The following is a 17,313-nucleotide window of genomic DNA, read 5'->3' as shown; positions in this document are numbered from 1 at the left end:
TTTCGACTTCGGAGTGGTCAGCACCATGTTCTGGGTCTGTCTTGATCTCGCCATCAGTTATTTGTTGACTGCCCACTACAGCGTCTATCTTTCGCCTCCGTTCACTTTTTGCTTATTGGAGTATCTCTTCGGAGTATACGGCTCTCTCCTGGTATTTACCCCTGCCTACCTGCAGGCCTACCCTCCACTTGTGGGAGACTCTACTAACGTCGAGGCAGGACGCAACTTTTCATAGGTAGTATCCTGTTGTTACTTCTTCTAATCAAAGTCTGTCTGCGTTCTCACGTGCCCATCAACGCCTCAGCTTTTTTGCTGAAATGCTGCTTTCTCTCTGTTATAACTGGCTCCAAATCTTCTGGCCCTTGGCGACACCCCGACAATGGCCTGGGCGAAATTGGAGCAGTCTTGCTCACAGTGCCCTTCCCTTGCGCGCATGTTGCTCATTCCTCCAGTTCGCTGTCTCCTGTTGGGCAGGAAAGCACACAGCCGTAGTGTGCGCCCCTTGCCCCTACACTAAAACGCGTGTATTCTCTCTCAATTCGGTGATCACAAGGTTTCCATATTACACTCTCCTTTGGTGCCCACTCTCAGTGGGTGTATTTGTTTGCTAGCGTGATAGGCTAGCCTGTTGGGTGTCGTTAATACCAACCTTATACCTACGTTCCACAGCTACGTTCGGTGCGCCTGCCTTCTCTTGCCGGAGAAGACGAGGAACTAATCATGCGGTGGGTTATATTCGAAATAGGTCACCAGCTGGTTGAGAGGAATAGGATCGCCCTAGGCAAGTGCACAAGAACCTTGGGTAACTTATTCTGTGGAGTCTTCCCCGTATCTAATGTCGGACAGTTTAGTCGTTATTCTCACCAGAAACGCCTCACAAAACCTGATCTTTGTTTCTTTTTGGACTGTGCCCCAATCTTCCAATGTGTTTTTGTATCCGTACAAGAAATGGGAACTTGTCTTACGGCCCTGTATTTGCAGCTATCAGCATCTCCAAGACAACTGACTTTGTGTAGAAAGTTTTCACCAAGCAGGCGTTCGAACGCGCGGGCGCTCACCAACCAGGACGTCAATTCATCTCAGCACCGCAGAAAGTATGCTATTCGGTCACCCGCGCCGACCTACCCGTCGACGGTACACCAAGTATCACTCGGCATCCGTTCACATGACTATTTGGGGGACACAAATATGGCTTTACTTACAATTATCCGCACAAACGCTGGCCCACGCCCACATTATCCACCCGCCAAGACGCACCCGCCCATACACGCCCACTTTGCCATCAGCTAAGCACATGCATGCACATGAATGCTCCTACCTACATCAGCAAGGGAGTATACCATGTTCACCTTTCCTACTAAGCCAAGTAACCATAGACAACTGCCGAGCAGTCTTGGAAGCATTGTCTTTCAAGAGTGTTCTTAGGTTGTCTGTAGAAGTGCTTTCCTCGCCCAGTATTGCTTGGTATGGTATCCCAAGGCCCTGAGAACAACTTCACTCGCAGCAAGAGCCAACGTTTCTTCCTACGGCCGATTTGATTAGCTCGTTTCCTAGGTGCAGGGTTCTGGACGAGAGCGCCCATCCTCGCATATCTCTTCTATCGTTTAGGCGTGGTTTTGCCCGAAACCCGCCCGACTAAAGCGTGCTATCAAGTGTAGCAACCTCGTGTAGAAAATCTGTTGATTAGTCTTGACCTTTGCCTTTGTTGCAGCGTCAAGTCTCTCGCCTGAGGTGGTGCATCTCCTACGTCTTGTCGGACCACCACGCTAACGGCTCGAACAGCAAATATTCTTCTCTACAGTACCGGTGCCTCTAGCTATTTTCCTTAGGTGCAACTGACTCACCAGAAGCAGCTTTGCAGGTGGCTGAAGAGGAGTGCCTGGGAGGGTCGGACTACACAAAGTAGAAATTCTTAGCTCCTGTTTTCCAGAAGTAGGGAGGCACTTGCACTGCCCAGTATATCATGTCCTGCGCATTTGTACCATCCATTCTGTCCTCCCACAAACCGTACATTGTACAAACTTGGTCCACTTCCCGAGCTCTCGGAATGCGATCAGTGACGGCCACTTGGTTATGCAGCAGATATTCGGGCTAGCTCATCTGCCATTGTGATCAATAGACGGCGGCGCAACAGCATCAGGCGGAGGAACTTCAGGCTCAACCAGTTGTTTAGAGGAGCTCTTTCTCTTCTCGAATGCACAAATCAAATAATCTGGAAGCTATGGCGTTCTCTGGTTAGTTGGTGAGGAAAGATGGCGTGCGCACCCCAAGTTCGAAGGTCTATCCCGTCAAACGTGCAATCTGTGTTGAAAGCAGCCAGGCAGTCAGTAGTAATGTTGGTTAACTATTTTGTCGGTTGTCCTCAGATGCTAATAGGCACCGTTTGCCACTTCTGTGCAGGAATCGGGAGGCTTTATCATTAAAATAGATGACAAGACGCACGCACCCGCTTTGCACCGTTGCTTTGTATGCTGCCCATTAGGAAGGCTCATGCTTTACGAGACAAGCACCGCTAGGCAAACCCCCCGGCAGGAGATGGCAGTACACTGGTGCTATGCAGTGAAACAGATTTTGGATGTTGATACAAGAAAAAATCATGGGGCAGACGCCGGGTACAAGCATTTCTGGGCAAAGTCTCTGATCGAACAAGTGCACGTCTTTTGCTGTCTCATTGCGCAGTGTAAGAAAAACTGCAGGAAGAGGACTGTACGCATCAAAACCGTTTGTTGACTTCTCCCTTAGAACATCTTTTGGGCCCTTCTTGACTGGAGCACAACAACTTATCATGCGGGTGCTTCCGAATCCAGATTCCACAGACAGCTTTGCAGCTATCCGCCCTGAACAAGAATGCGGCGAGCCTTACTACGTGCGAGCTGGCTAGGCAAATCTCTTTGTAGACTGTTTCAGAACTCGTATACTTTGGAGGAGACGGTCCTGTAGGACAGGGCTGCATTGCAGCTTTGCAGAGGTGCAGCAGCTGCACAAGCCGTTTTAGCATCCGTGTGCAACGCAGAAGTTGTTCACAAAGAAGTACGTTCTGCTGGAAAATGTGCACATGCTGCAAAGCTGTTCTGCCACCGTCTTTTCTCCCCGGTTCTCCTATTACATGTCCCCCCCGATGGTGCTTTTGCTGTCGCAGGTGGCCCCGCCGTTGTGTAGGAGAGCCGCGGCTCAGCATTACTGGATGCTCAAGGCAGGAGCAAAATATGGGCGAGCGGGTATGCTCTACGGCTTTACCCAAGGCCACTCTATAGTTTTGGCAGAGGCAGTTAAGAAAAGCAGAAGCTCGTTCTCCAACTTCAGCATCAGGTGCAGAGGCCGCCCAGTGCAACAAGGCGTAAGTCAGGAACGTCCCATGTGGAGGGCCAGTCCAGGCTGCCAATGGTGGTATGTTCGACTTTAATGTCCTTAGGTCTGCTGAATCTTTACTAGGATCGGGGATATGTGCACTTTCTGGAATCGCAGCGCTACAACGAAGCGACCGCACGGCGTCTTGCATGCCGGCGAGGGCTTCTTTCTGCATATTCCCGGCTATTGCGGAGACCTGAAAACGCACTGCAGCAAAGTCCAATTTTATGGGAGCATGCATGTTGGATTATAGGGAATATCTGGCCTTCAGAGAAGGCGTTATTGAGAAGGGGTTTGGGTCTGGACGCACATCTTTAATCCACCTCATCGCTGCCCACAAAAGAAACAAGCGCCTCACGTCCGCTGTTTTTGATTCTTTGCCCTATGTACAATCAACGAAAACCCTCATTCTTGCATTTTATTTCCCCTCAGGCTTTACATTTGTTTTGAACTTGCACTGCGATCGCAGAACAAAGAGGGATTTTGAGCTAACCAGTTGGAGGAAAGCTGGCAAGTTTCTCGCGAGCTTAGCTGCCTGTTCTAGCACCGCCACCGCCTTCGCTGTCTTTTGCATCTCTGTAGAGTTATCCAGATCATAAAGGGTTTCTCCAACTTCAACATGCTTCTCAAAGTGTAGGCCGTGGGGTGAACTGTTGGAGGCGTTGACAGATGTTGCACCATCTGCAAAAATTAGATTGTCCGAATGTGCATGTAGCATTAAAAGTCGTTTGCAGCACTGTAACATTCCTCTCTTAACTTTGCGGAGCTCTCTAGTTTCGGAAGGTAGTAGTAAGATTCCCGGAGGGCTTGGCATTCCAGCAGGACACGCTCCTTCGGCTATGGTGTCGTACCAGGGGGGCATCATCCACTCCGGACAAGGGTGAAATGCAGTGGTCCGCGTCCGCAAGTGAGCAACCAAATCGTCTTTCTGCCCCTGCCGAGTAAACTGGCTCTGAAACAAGGAAAAATACACAACAGCAGCTATGTACTTTTATCTCACATGCAAAATACTTGAGAACTGCTCCGCGTGAGCACCATGCCGATAATGAAGTAGTGGGCGTCATTTGATTCAGAGCGCAGCACTTCGCTCATTCGAAATGGTGGTCAATTCACAGGTATGCAGAGCTGCCTATGCTTTGGTGGTGGCCTTCTGAAATGCTGAATTTCAGTTATCGTGGTGTGGGAGCATTCAGGTGTATTGCCCACACGTACTGGTCTGCCTAGTACCATGCCCCCGGTCCTGAACTTCGCATCATAGGTACCGGGGGATTGTTTACTATGTATTTATGTTTCGGTTTATTGCCTGAAAAGGTAAATGAGAAAACTGTTTTCCGTAAAAGTATACCTGTCCCCTTGGTTTTTCCATTCCGCCACTGGCTAGCTCTCTGGCATCTCCCGGCAGCCACATCTGGTTCCCCTCAAGCCTTCTAATTAATTTGATGATAGCTGCGGTTGTGGATCCGTTGACGCATTGCAGACGTTCTTTTGCTGTTGTAGCTACTGCAGTTGCTCCGTGTAGATGCATATCCAGAGCACCTACCGCCCAGAAGAGACCCCCTAATGCGTCGTACAGTGCAGAGCCTGTCTTGAGCATTGTCTTTGTGTGGAGACAGTCGCAAAAAAGTTTCAAGCTACTGCAGAGATTTAGTGCATGCTCTTTGTTAAGAAATATTGAAGTGGGGCACACCACGATCAGTTAATTGACGGGGACTGCCCCAACGAGGCGAACTTAAGTGCATGGTCAGCCGTCGCACACACAGTACGGGAGAGAAGGATAACTAAACCCAAAAGCGTATTATAACCGTTTGCAACTCAATGTGATCCATCTTAAATATTTCCGGTGAGCAAAACAAGTAGAGTAGGCATTCTCTTAAAGTGTGTACCCTTGATGTGCGTAGCCATTGCCACCCGCCTAGCATTGATATTGGCGAAGCCGTACGTACATAGGTAAGTGAGCTCCTCCCTTTTATGTCTCGGACTTTCTAATTCATATGCAGCTTTCAGCTCTAGATCTACTGTAGAAACCCCCTCCCCTCCCGCCGGGGCGCACCTTCGTTCCGAGATGCTGACAGTTTTTGTGCAAAACATTGCCAGCACCCCTATCCTGAGGAGGTACGTAAAGCTCTACGTATTCTTGCACTCATTAAAGTGAACTCGTGGTGTACATACTGCAAATATACCCCTTCGAACAACTCGACAAGTATGCTAAACAACTGAGGCCGTATATGGGTTCAAAATACCTCTCCTTTGCGACGGGCACCAGTGTGGATAGCAATGAGCAACTGCAACTGTTGTACTGCTGAAGCTTGAAGGCGAGGAAAGTTCAGTGCAACAAAGGAAATAATGCGCAAGAGGTTACAAACAGCAAAATACATGTGAATGAAGGAATAAATTCTTAGAATGCCTAGAGATACAGAGTCAACTGCGACCCTGGATGCAAATGCACAACGCTCCACCCGCAAGCATTGAGCGTAGTCCTATGGCAGCCTGTAAAACACCTATTTTACAGTGAAGCAGAACCATCCAGTCTGAGGGGTGTACTCGCAGGGAGCCATAACCGGCGTGCAAGAAGGTCTTTTCAGCGCACTGTTACGTTTCCACCTTCGCACAGTAGGAAGGTTAAACATACAGGCAAGGGGCTTGGCGGAAGCTCTTTTGGTATCCCCAGGCTAGAACTGGAGAGATAATATGCCTGGCGAAGGGCGTCGTTCCTTTGCTAATGCCTAGGACAAGCTGTACCTTCACTTTGGTTTGCATTTCGGGTTACCGACTCTAACTTCATTTTCTTACTCAGGGCTGGCACGACGAGGGCCAGTAAGGTATTGGCGCATATCTTTTTCACGGAATACTCTACAGTTTTTACCCTATTTTGGCTGTTGTTTGTCACTATTGCAGCTTGATTGAAGTGCTCATCTCTAGTGTTGCAACGGTCCTGGGTACCCGCATGAGCGACATAATCAATGACAGACGCTTGATCTCCCACAGTCCGAGTTACACTACTAAAGCTGCTGCCTTTTTCCGCAACTTATTCGGTAAGACGGACTTGTCCATATCAGCTCTGGATTCCGCTGACAGTTTCTCTAGTAAGGACGATTCCTGAGATAGTTTCCGAAGCGTACCGTTCTCCGGCAGCAGCTGCTCCTTCTCTAGGACATATTAGAAGTATCACGGGTTCTGCATCCAGACGAACGGGCTAAAGGCTACTGGATTCAGGGGGAATTGGTTCCCCCTGAATGTCTACGGGGATAAAACGCTCTCTCCCATTGCTTTAATGAAAGACACCTTAGCCATTGAAAACTTTGGGGAAAATTTCCCTTCGCACGCGGTGCTACATTGACTGACAGTGCCACGATAACCCACTAGTAGAGGCGCATAGAACTTCCACGCCCGTTGGACTGGAGATAACTGAGAAAGAGCTCAAATTCCCAATGCCAAAAAAATGAATGCAGATGCAAAAGAAATTAATATGCGTTTCGAATGAGTGAAGATGCGCTGATTTCCGTCTAAGTCGGTCGAATTACAAAACTTCGAGAGCATGTTAGCTATACTAATTATACAGTCTACTGAAGTAAAGCTTGTAAATGGGGCAACTACAAAGAGATGTCCGTATGGTTAAGTAGCGTGTGACGTAAAACATATGATGCCAAAGTCGCCTAGACGTAGAAGCGTTGTCGAAGCTTATAGTAGTGATAGGCGCTTTAATAATAGTTGCTGAGTAGTACTAAGGTGGCCACAAATGTGAGAGAAATCGGCCCTGCTTAAGCATGCAAATTGCCACCAGTCTCTGCTCGTGTGTTGCTGCGACCCTTAAATTAGAACAAACGTGCTACACAATATGGACCGAAATATCCATGTAGGGGCTTTCAACAAAATGCGGCCACCCAACAAAGCTTGCATCATGAACCAAGGGGTCGTCACTCGGGGGCGATGCGTTACCTGGCAGTCAGGGTCACCAAGGCACGCCTGCGCCTGGCATCACTCTGTAAAAACACGCAGAGTACAAATACTGGATGCCACGTAATGCTGGGATTTGCGTAACTACGATAAAACTACATTTATTTCGACACCAGTTGCTGGTGCACTTGGAAGGCGCGGCACATTTGCCACCGTGTACGTTTCCCCCTTAAGGAAAGAATTGAGTCCTTTGCAGGGCTGTTAGGACGCGCCGAACTGTTGACCGCACATCTTAGTCATGCGTGTTTACAAACCACACGCTTGCATGTGAAATTAACAAAAAAAGGATAATATTCAGTTTGGCTTGGGGTAAGGTGCAAAAAAAATTCTATGCAATTTGTCATGCTGAAAAGTTGCAAATAATCCAAGCGTCTGGCATGCATGCGACGAGCTCCTCACTTTTGTGCTCTTCTGGAGCAGGAGTCGGGCAATGTACAACGAAGATAGAGGCCACTTAGAGGTAGCAAGCGCCCTCGCACACTCGCACGGAAGTTCAGCAGTTCCTCAGTCTCGCATCGTACTACGGCAGCTTCATCCCTGCACTGGCTTGCGTCGCCGCCCCTCTGAGGGATCTACATAAGAAGGACAAACAGCTTATTTGGACAGAGACTGAGAGCATAGCCGCCAGCAGCCTCATCAGGCATCCGATATCATCCTTAGAAAGAGCTTCATTACTAACAGGAATCCGAAATTTGTTAGCACCTTCTGGAACACAACGTACCATCAGCTACCATAACCTGAGCAGTGTGCAGCACCCGGAGCCCGACGACCAAATGCGACGGGTTAACAGCCTGGTTGTGCAGGGCCAATTATTCAATGCAGTTAACAGCTAATCAAAGTAGGTAGGTTTCCTTGCTAATATGGCTTAACACCATAGACATGAAGCCCTTAACTCGATGCTCCCTAGCTTCATTGGTTTCCACCGACAGACCGATGTCTGACCAGACGATGAACCTCGTTGTTAGCAGCTAGCCCTGTATGCACGCTGCTGCAGACTTCCATGCGCAGCTTGTAGCAGCTCGGGGATGTATGAAGAAAGCCCAGGAGAGGCATGAAAGACACAACGGCAAACAACATGCGGCGACCACCTTTGGCCCAGGCGAGTTGTTTTCCGTGGATTCGCACTGTCTGCAAAGCGCGCAGGACGGCGAGTGACAGAGGAAGTTTGCCAACCGTAGGGTTGGGCCATTCGCTGTTCGTTCTCGCTTCAGCACGTTAGCTTGCATTGTAGCTTTACCCAGCGACGTGGAGATGCCACCGTAAGGAGATGCCACGGCGTCGTTTTTTTTTAAAGACAGTTCAGGGAATTATCCAGCATTCGTAGAGCTCCTTCTGCAAGAAGGCAATAATGTCATTGCACTATTCCCGTAAGAGCAGTGCACTGAGATCTGCAGTGGCCAACGCCCAAACCGCCACTGCGCGGGTGGAGCTGCCTGCACTGCGAAAGAAGCGTACATCACGGAGGGGAAATATTCGAAGCAGAAGAACAGGTTGATATTAATGTATGGGCTGATCGCCAACCAACAGCAGCAGCGCGCAAAAGGCTGTACGCGGCCCAAATTTGTGTTGCGCTGCCCATGGCCGCGCTTGCGGCCGCCGCCACTGGCTCGACAAGGGCCCCTATATCTTCCTGATTCATTGAGCAAAGGATCGTCAGGAACCCTCCAGATGCTGTTAGAAAGGGCAGTCAGCTAACACAATCGTAAACAATCAAAACAAAACTCTGCACTAAGCCGCATACGAGCTCTGCTTAGCTGCGGAGTGTAAAGTTTATTGCTTTCAAGCCGAAGGAATCCGTCGCTCTGTCGAAACCAACCCGCGCTTCGATTCTGATACAATTTATGAAGCCTCCCAACTTGCGTATGGGAGTATATGTTCGCTGTGTCAAATGCTCACACTGAGAGGAAAACCCTTCCACTTGAAGTCTTAGCCCACCGGGGTGCAAACAAAGTACTGGAATGCGAACTGTCGGATAAGAGAATGTGAAGCTAGATCTCCCTATCTGATCACTGAAAAATATGTCTCAACCCTTTTTCTCACCGGTAGTGGTAGAGAGCCCATTGAATGCTTTACGGAACGGACAAATTGAGCAGAATGTTGCGTCTGGCCTTATGATGCAAACAGGTACCCCAGATCACAATTAGGCACGCATAATACATCATTTTGTTGTTGTCTGCTTGAGGAATCCGGTGATCCTTAGCATAGAGTGGGTCGCATCTGATGGCGTCGCTTGCAGAAGTTAAAGGGGATGGCATTATTGCCGTGCCTCGGCGCATTGCAAGACTGCTGTTGGCTCTCTAGGGATGCATGTGGCGGGGATATTTTGATGCCGCGGTGATGTTGTGACCTCACCCCGTACGGGCTAACCACTCTGCGGCTTCAGCTGCCATCACCTGTGCTGAAGTCCACGCCCAGGCCCCCTGCCTGTATTGAAGAAGCTGATGCGTTCGTCTGCTGCATCGGCAAACTCTAAAAAAGTGGAGGTAAGTGCAAATATGCTACTGTTATGTTGAAGAATAGGGGTCAGTGTCGTCGTTGCAAGTTGCGTAGCCAGATTTCCACTTCTTAACTTGCATAATAGGCCAGATTTAATTGCATTTTCTATTATAGCAGGTGTACAATCATTGCAGAGAAGTTGAACAGTTGAGCGTCACCTCAAGCCTCATTTTCAACTATTTGACGCACGCTCAATCGCTGGGGCCCCCGAGTCCCTAGGGTGCTGATCGCACGCAAGGCCCCCAGGGGACAAATCTCGCTGATAATCTGTGAATATTATCAACAAATATCTAAATATTTAATTAAGAAAACCAGCTGAAAGCAATGTGCCAAAAAAATCACGATCAGAGGGCTTGTTCCATCCAAAGCTCCCCCTTTTTTGTCATCCCACTACGAGGATTCGATGGGTTCTAAAATGTGGGGGGATCGTAACATATTTCTTTCCAATTAGGCGTCTAGGCGGCACAATTGGTCATATCTGCTCTTCCCTTCATAATTTTACGTTGCTCCCTCGTGCTCCTATGGGCTTCCGATGCATCGCCGCCATTACAGTGGATCACGTTACCATGTTCAGCCGCATTCCTTCGCTTTCAACTCCACTCGGACGAACCGTGAAGCGGCACCTCATAATCCGCATCCAGTCGTGATCGTGGTATACCATATAGTTCCTATGGTGACAGCACGACGACGCAGGGGGGCGTTAGCCCTGCCTCTGCTGGAAAATCGTCTAGACTCCAATGCCTCCACTGCAGGTCCGTTTACTCTAAACAAGACAGACCCGAAAGTATCTGTGAGCGCAGCTCACGTGGATCGCGTGGGCCTCCATGTATCCCTTACGATACCTCTGGAGTCGTCCGTGACGCCTCGGGCCGCAACGAACCACAAATCTAGACCAGCTCGGAAGGAAACACGCGAACTATGGATGCCCTCGAGCCCGCTTGCCCTCCTTCCTAATGGAACGGACAAACAAAAAGACACATTAGTCGAACCAAATGCCGGCAAGTCCACAGACTCGGCTAGCCAACGAGTATCAACATCCACAAGCAAGCAAGCAACCCCAGGCTCGGTTAGAAAGAACGGGATCGCCCGTACTCGTCGTACTCCCTCAGCTGCTGCAAGAGCAGAACCTACCCTAGGTGAAATAAACACCTCATTGCGGCATTCTGAGTCCTCTGACATACTTAATAGCCCTGATGGCGCGCTTAGGACGCCAAAAAATAACCTGCACACGTTCGACAACCCCGAAGTCGATGCTCAATACTCGCCCTCTGCGCCCCCTCCAGGCCACAACAAACGTAGTAAAAAGCTGCAGTATTCTCCCGTTGCAATACCTTCAGCAATGCGGCCACCAGAGAGCATAGACGCCCGACGAGGGCGTCAGCGTTTGCCCCTTTCTGGTCAGCCTAGCCCCCACCATGTAATACTTAGTCGCTCGATGGTGCCTAAATCAAGCAAACGGACATGTTCTGGAAGGCTACATCTCTCAACAGTAACTAAATGTGCACGGCGGAATTCATTAAGAGCTGTCTTCTCTCCCGCCAACACGGCGCCAACGCCCACGAACACCAGCCCATCTTTCTGTTTCCTCAGAGCATCGATGGACTGTTTTACCTTAAAGAAGGTTCTGTGGGCTTACCGCATCATATTTGCAAGAGTCATCTCCGCATTTCGCACTACCAGAACATCTGGAGCCGCAAGACGTGCAGAATATGCACTTCTAGGGGCCAGTTTGGTGGCGTTACTCTTTTGGACGGACCTGACTCCACTGCCTGCAACCTTATGGGCAGGCCTGCATCGTTGCAACTCAGCTGCAGCTACTTCTCACTACGATTGGCAAAGAGCCACTGGCGCGTTTTTTCTTGCTGATTCACCAGAGCTTCAGCGCGAATGTTCGATTGTGGGCAACTTCTGCGCTGGTGGAGATGAAATACTGTGTGGATTCCCCGTTGATTCGTCCTCTAATGGCTGCGTCGCGTTGGGGCAGGACGTTGCAGCAAAAAGTAAAGGGGGATCAATTGACTACGCGCAAACATCTGGAACTGTTTCTCACGGTGCCCTCGTGGTATCGCAGCTGCTCCACAGCGTGGCTTCATTCGCAATGCCCAAACTCGGGCATGCAGCTATGGTGAAATCGCCTCCCCTTAATACGGTTTCGGAAGGAGGAGTCACGAAGCTTCTCCAGAGCTACTATCCCCTTTATAATCACACCAACGATCCAGGTTGTCTCGTTGCAGACAACGATGCGACGTATGTAATCCAAGATAAGCACGGTCAAATAACCATTGCCCTCGCTCGCCAGTCTCTCATCTTTGCAGTTGCGATGGAAGCACCTACAACAACGGATCCTGACGGACGATGCGAATCCGTAGAAATGCGGTGGTTTTCCGTTTACGTACAATTAGAAGGACAGGAAAAGACTGCATGTCGAGTGCCTTCCCCCAGAGGCGACGGCTTGGAGAAGGGGCATGCTGGAAACGAGGAGTGGTGTCGAGTTGGGCGTTTCGAATACCGCTGCCAAAAACAATCGGCCCTACAAGTTTTTTGTTTAGATAACCCACCTGGACCACCTAGACAGCCCCCACCGTGGGCTTCTAGAAGGAGTACAGCCTGTAGGAATGGAAAAGCCTGGCAGACACGACGAGTGCGAATTGTATTGAACGAAAACTGGGGAGCCAGCGCGACTCGCCTTCGTCGGCTGAGAGTGCTTGCATTCCCGTAATATTCTTATTTTTACCGGAAACAATTTTCAGAGGGGCCAATCGCAAATGGGAAAACAGTGTGCAAAGATTAAGCTCACTCGTGAAGTGCATGCTCCAGCAGTGGGTCCTCATGCTCTATTCGTGAGCATGAAGGGTCAGGGAAACCAGTATTCAGGCAGCTTTCGAGAAAAGAGGAAAAGGGGGCTGTCATTCTTGTGCAAATACTGCACAGAGCTCAACTTGCTCATCAATTTCCTTCGCACCTCACAAAACCCTGAGTATTGTGCGCCGACACAGAAGTAAGGGGTGACTCTCGGATAAATGCGAGTTTCGCATTGCCGGATGACGGAGGTAAGCCACGCAGAAGGACTAGAACTAATTCAGCTGTCAGGCAAGCCAAACTTCGTGAGCAGAAGCATCAGCCGCTGACGGCACTCAAGCTATAAACTGTATTTATTTTCAAGTTCAATGCTATCGCAGTCTAGGAAGGCGCTGCCCGCACGCTACTGTTATAAAATGCCCTACTACCACACACTCGTTTGAGCTGGAGAGTCCGAAGGTATTGTCTTAAAGCAGAAGCCTTGTCAACTAAAACCTGAGGTACTTATGGGATAGAGGGTGGTAAATACGAGTGGCTCCAGGCATCACCCTAACAAGAAAGCGGATATTTCCATCATGGACCTAGCCAGGCAGATCCCCCGGCCGGGAGTTGAAGGCACACGGTCAGGCACAGAAGTCATTTGATTGAACGTCACTGTCTCAACAAAAAAGAGCTAGTTGAGACCCTGTTGCTATTTTGGACTGCTTGGTCACAACGCTGTGACGTGGCATGATAAGGCCCGAGCAACTGCAGTGCACGAGCAGGTGCGCAGGCGGCGCATTTCTTGTTGGGGCTACGACCGGAAAATTGTCTAGCCTCATCGTCCCAGAATCGCAGAACGCTTTATCTTACGTCCCCCATAGTACACATTCCATATACCGACGGTTTGGGTTTGGGCTCACCATACTAGATTGTCGTGGATAGTGCCAACAAGCTCATATGCCTCTGCTAGGGGCATGTTAGTGTACGGTATCGTTGAAAAGGCAAACAAGAAGCTATATTCTAATGGCTGGCTTTGGTTTCTACGCTGCCTTCATTACAATTCTGCACGCGGAAGTTTTTTCATGCTGCTGAGATGAAATTTAGAGTCTCTCGGCCGGGATGTTGAGTTGTGCAATACATAGTGGGGAGTAGTGAACACCAGCCCTAAGCTGCTGCACAATAGGAATACACCTTATGCTGCAAGTGCTAGCCGAGGAGACTGAGGTGAAGGTTTCTGAAGTTGTCGCCTCAGCTTGATCCATGTTTCAGTAGACGGCTCGCTTCACTATGGTAACGCTGCTGTGAAAGCGAAACATTTACAGACGGTTCTTGACTATTTATATAATAATGCTTTCAATGAAGTGAATGACGGTTTGCTTTCCTTCCCGACCAGGTGAAGCCTGACTTCCCTCACAGAGATGGACCATTGTCCACAACTCTTTTTGTCGCTGTGACTACTTTTGTAAGAGCGAGCTCTGCTGATGCTCTCTAGCTGGAAAAGGCTTCGCGTAGTGTAAGGCTGCAGCGCCAACTCCCGCATTACACCGAACCCTTTTTACCCAAGCACCTCGCTCCTTTGTGTGTAGTAGAGCGATGTTCGGCAGCTGAAACCAGGTTGACCCCCGCAAACGCTGACCCATTGCAGGCACATTTGGATGAATTTTCGTACGTACTCAAGGACTTTCCTTCTTCTGAAGCAGCAGGGCTTCTCCAGTACATGACTTCTGATGGTGCCTATGATGCGTGTATGTTTCGTCCAAAAAGGATGAGGGCGTAGGCTCACGGCAGAAGTACAATCTGGCGCACGTCTCCAGCATTTACTTTTTTCTAGTTGTTCTAAGAGATAAAAACTCCGGCAATTCTAGCTTGTGCGGCAAATTCTACTGCATTTTTGGTGGTGATCTATTTTCAATACTATACGATTCGCGTTGCTGACGAGGTACCCTGCTAGACCATCCCCTCAATATACTGATTGGTGCTTTTCATGCACTCACTCAGCAGACTCTGAAGCTGATGCTGAGGATCTCCAGGTTGCACACGCTCAGTCTGATGCGCATAGCTTCATTTTTCCTCGTGCTCAGGTTAGCTACTCAGGGCTAAACAACTGCTTAGCTATTGCCTACGGGCTAGCTGGTGCTTCAAAGAGGGCTCGAGGTGCTTGCATGTTGGGTTGACTTGTAGCAATGCGCTCCAATTCATGAATCCCCGCCTGCTCGCCGTACCAGCTCCGGGCTGTTGTGTTGCCGTGCTTCCAGCACTCATGGAGCTTCCATGGGAAGTCAGCGCATTTGCATGAACTCTTCTCCTAATTATTTCGGCTCTGTGCCGTTCGGTAAAATGAAAGACTATCGTTTGCCCTGGTTGTACAGCATGTGGTTGAAACCGGCAGGCGTAAACGGCCAGCGCTCGAGAGCTGAAACAATGTATGGCACTTGTCGCAGAGACTCTTTTCCCGAAAGAAGTGAAAAATTTAAAGGTACTCTCTCTACAGTCGTTGTCGAACACTCAGCCCCGCTTCTGTCTGTAACGAAAGAGATTCACCAGGATCTGACCTCGTGAGGGGAGGCTACGAACGGCTGGGCGCCTTGTTGCATTGGAACGCGGTGGTATGAGAGAGCAATGCATGAACGTTGCCGCAGCCTTTGTCAACGGTCCAGATTTTTCACACTTAATGCTGTTTTCAAGAAGACAACAGTTCCAGCGGATGCGATTCTTTAGCCACTCCACGAAGATGCGAAGACAGTTCAGGAGAAAGAGCTCTCTCAGCGTGCAGCATGGTGGCCACCTTCTGACCTGCCATTGCACCACCTCAAAACCCCTCACGCTGCAGCGCCAAGCTTTGGTCCGAATTACAGGTGACTCGAGCATGCTGAAGGGGGAGACGACGGTCAAACACCTAAAATGCTACGCAAATGCAAAGTTCAACGCCCAGTTAGCCCACTTCCAAGCAATACTGTGGGCTTAGCTGACGATTTGTCGCCGACGTGAATGGACGCCAACTACACGCAAGAGCTTTCATTCCACACCCGCATCCTCCAAAATGAGTATGCCTGCATGCTTCTTCAAATGGTAAATGCTCTTGCCGACCTACAGCAAGAGCCTACTCACGACATTTTGGGCCGAATTAATGAACGCTGGAAGACCCCAGACTCGGACGGTGCGGTTGGGCTCATCCTCGCGCATCTGCAGCACCTGCGGCCTACGCTGCATCGGTTGCGTTCAAACCGGAGCTCCGTAGCAGCGCATGAATGTTCGTGCCTCCTGCAAACGATCAGTCTGTGGAGTCTTTGCGTCTTTATTGCTGGAGTCGAAGCATGACTAGCGATGTACCAATCCGGCGTGCCTACACCGCTGTCGAAACGCAAGCGCGTTCAAAACAGCCTCGCCTCAGCATTACCATACCGTCAATTAATACCCGGATCTGCCTGGAGTGATGTTCGCCTAAAGGATCCACTCGGAGAAGCCGGTAGAAGCCTAAACAAGAACCTGTAATCCCCAGCAGTACTGGCATTCCTTGATTCCGGCAACCCCTCACACCACAAAACAGATTCCACTGACAAGGCAGTTGGAGTGCCTCTCTCTTCACAGGCCAACAGCTTCCCAAAACTCATGCATTTTCCAAGAAAGAGAGTAGATGGAACCAGTACGTGGATTGGATTGGACTGGACGTGGTCTCTTGGACGCTAAGTGTAATGTTGCACACTACATTTTGCTGTCGAACAGACCACGTAGGTGTGCCTTCCCATCCCCCCTAATGCGTGCAACAAAGTCTCCATGACAATCTTGGAACAAGATTTTTGCAGTCATCGGGTTCCTATGAGGGCCTCCGTGGATGCCTCACTGACATTCACAGAACGTTTACCATTGGGCTGAGCCTGTAACTATTTATTTGCTGCCGAAGGACACAGGAAATATGGTAACGTCGATTCCTATTCAAATTCGCTCGCATCTCAGGCAAGCGCTCACTTATTCAATGCCAATATTTCCTAGCTCTACGCACTTCAGAACAACCACCATTAGTGGCATGACTCCGACGTTTGTTGTGAGCACCTTGGGCGACTTCCTGACTCCCTTCAGCATACCCCATAGCATGACCACCGCGAACCAACAGAAGCCAGGCGACCAAGCAAAAAGCACTAACCTCACGTATGCGTGCGGCAAACTCCCTTCACTATGACCACTAAAGGCCAAGCAAACGTTTGCTTGTTTGGGCCTCTGAATATCAGCGCTCTGTGAGTGTACTTCAGCCTTACCGGGGGTTATACAAACGAGTAGCAGGCAGTTCTGTAGCCTTTCAGCACCGCGCCTCCCATACATTTGGCCGTAGAGGAAAAACTACTCATTAAGCACCTTTCATTGGTTAGTTCATATGAGGGCCCTAGCCTCGACCGGATGGCAATAGAATGGTACAGTAAGGTGAGCTAACACCGAGAAGGAATGTTGCGGATAAGCAACCCCGCAACGTCTCCGTCCCCCCCTTGGCTAGAGTCAGTTAAAACATAAAGAGAACCTCCTGGCATAATCAAATACTTCGACTGACCTCTTGCCAGTTCCTAAGGCCATCTCCTTGTGTCCCACTCCACGTAACCCCGCCCTGGAAAGTATCACTTGTCTCTCAGCCGCAATCTCCTAATGCAGACACTACTAAGGTAAGAGTTACACACATTAGTAACCGGGAAAAGTACCTCATGAATGCGAAGCGATAGGAAGATAACCCGAGAAATGAACTCCCCC

At 49.6% G+C, this 17,313-nt stretch overlaps 2 protein-coding genes across 2 annotated transcripts; one reads left to right on the top strand and one right to left on the bottom strand.

Annotated features, from left to right (window-relative positions):
* Nucleotides 1-2,713: 2,713 nt before the first annotated feature.
* On the bottom strand, nt 2,714-4,942 carry EAH_00027040 (hypothetical protein; the record flags this gene model as incomplete). Its single annotated transcript, XM_013392787.1, has 3 exons — nt 2,714-3,544; nt 3,842-4,300; nt 4,694-4,942. The coding sequence occupies 3 exons, from the start codon at nt 4,940-4,942 to the stop codon at nt 2,714-2,716; spliced, it is 1,539 nt and encodes a 512-aa protein (XP_013248241.1).
* A 5,526-nt stretch (nt 4,943-10,468) lies between these two features.
* On the top strand, nt 10,469-12,517 carry EAH_00027030 (hypothetical protein, conserved; the record flags this gene model as incomplete). Its single annotated transcript, XM_013392786.1, has 1 exon — nt 10,469-12,517. The coding sequence occupies one exon, from the start codon at nt 10,469-10,471 to the stop codon at nt 12,515-12,517; it is 2,049 nt and encodes a 682-aa protein (XP_013248240.1).
* Nucleotides 12,518-17,313: the final 4,796 nt, after the last annotated feature.

Source organism: Eimeria acervulina, genomic scaffold (assembly GCF_000499425.1).
Source record: "Eimeria acervulina Houghton genomic scaffold, Eah_scaff230, whole genome shotgun sequence".
Classification (NCBI taxonomy): domain Eukaryota; phylum Apicomplexa; class Conoidasida; order Eucoccidiorida; family Eimeriidae; genus Eimeria; species Eimeria acervulina.
Note: the sequence above shows the minus strand (reverse complement) of the source record. Positions and strands in the feature narration are given on the sequence as shown.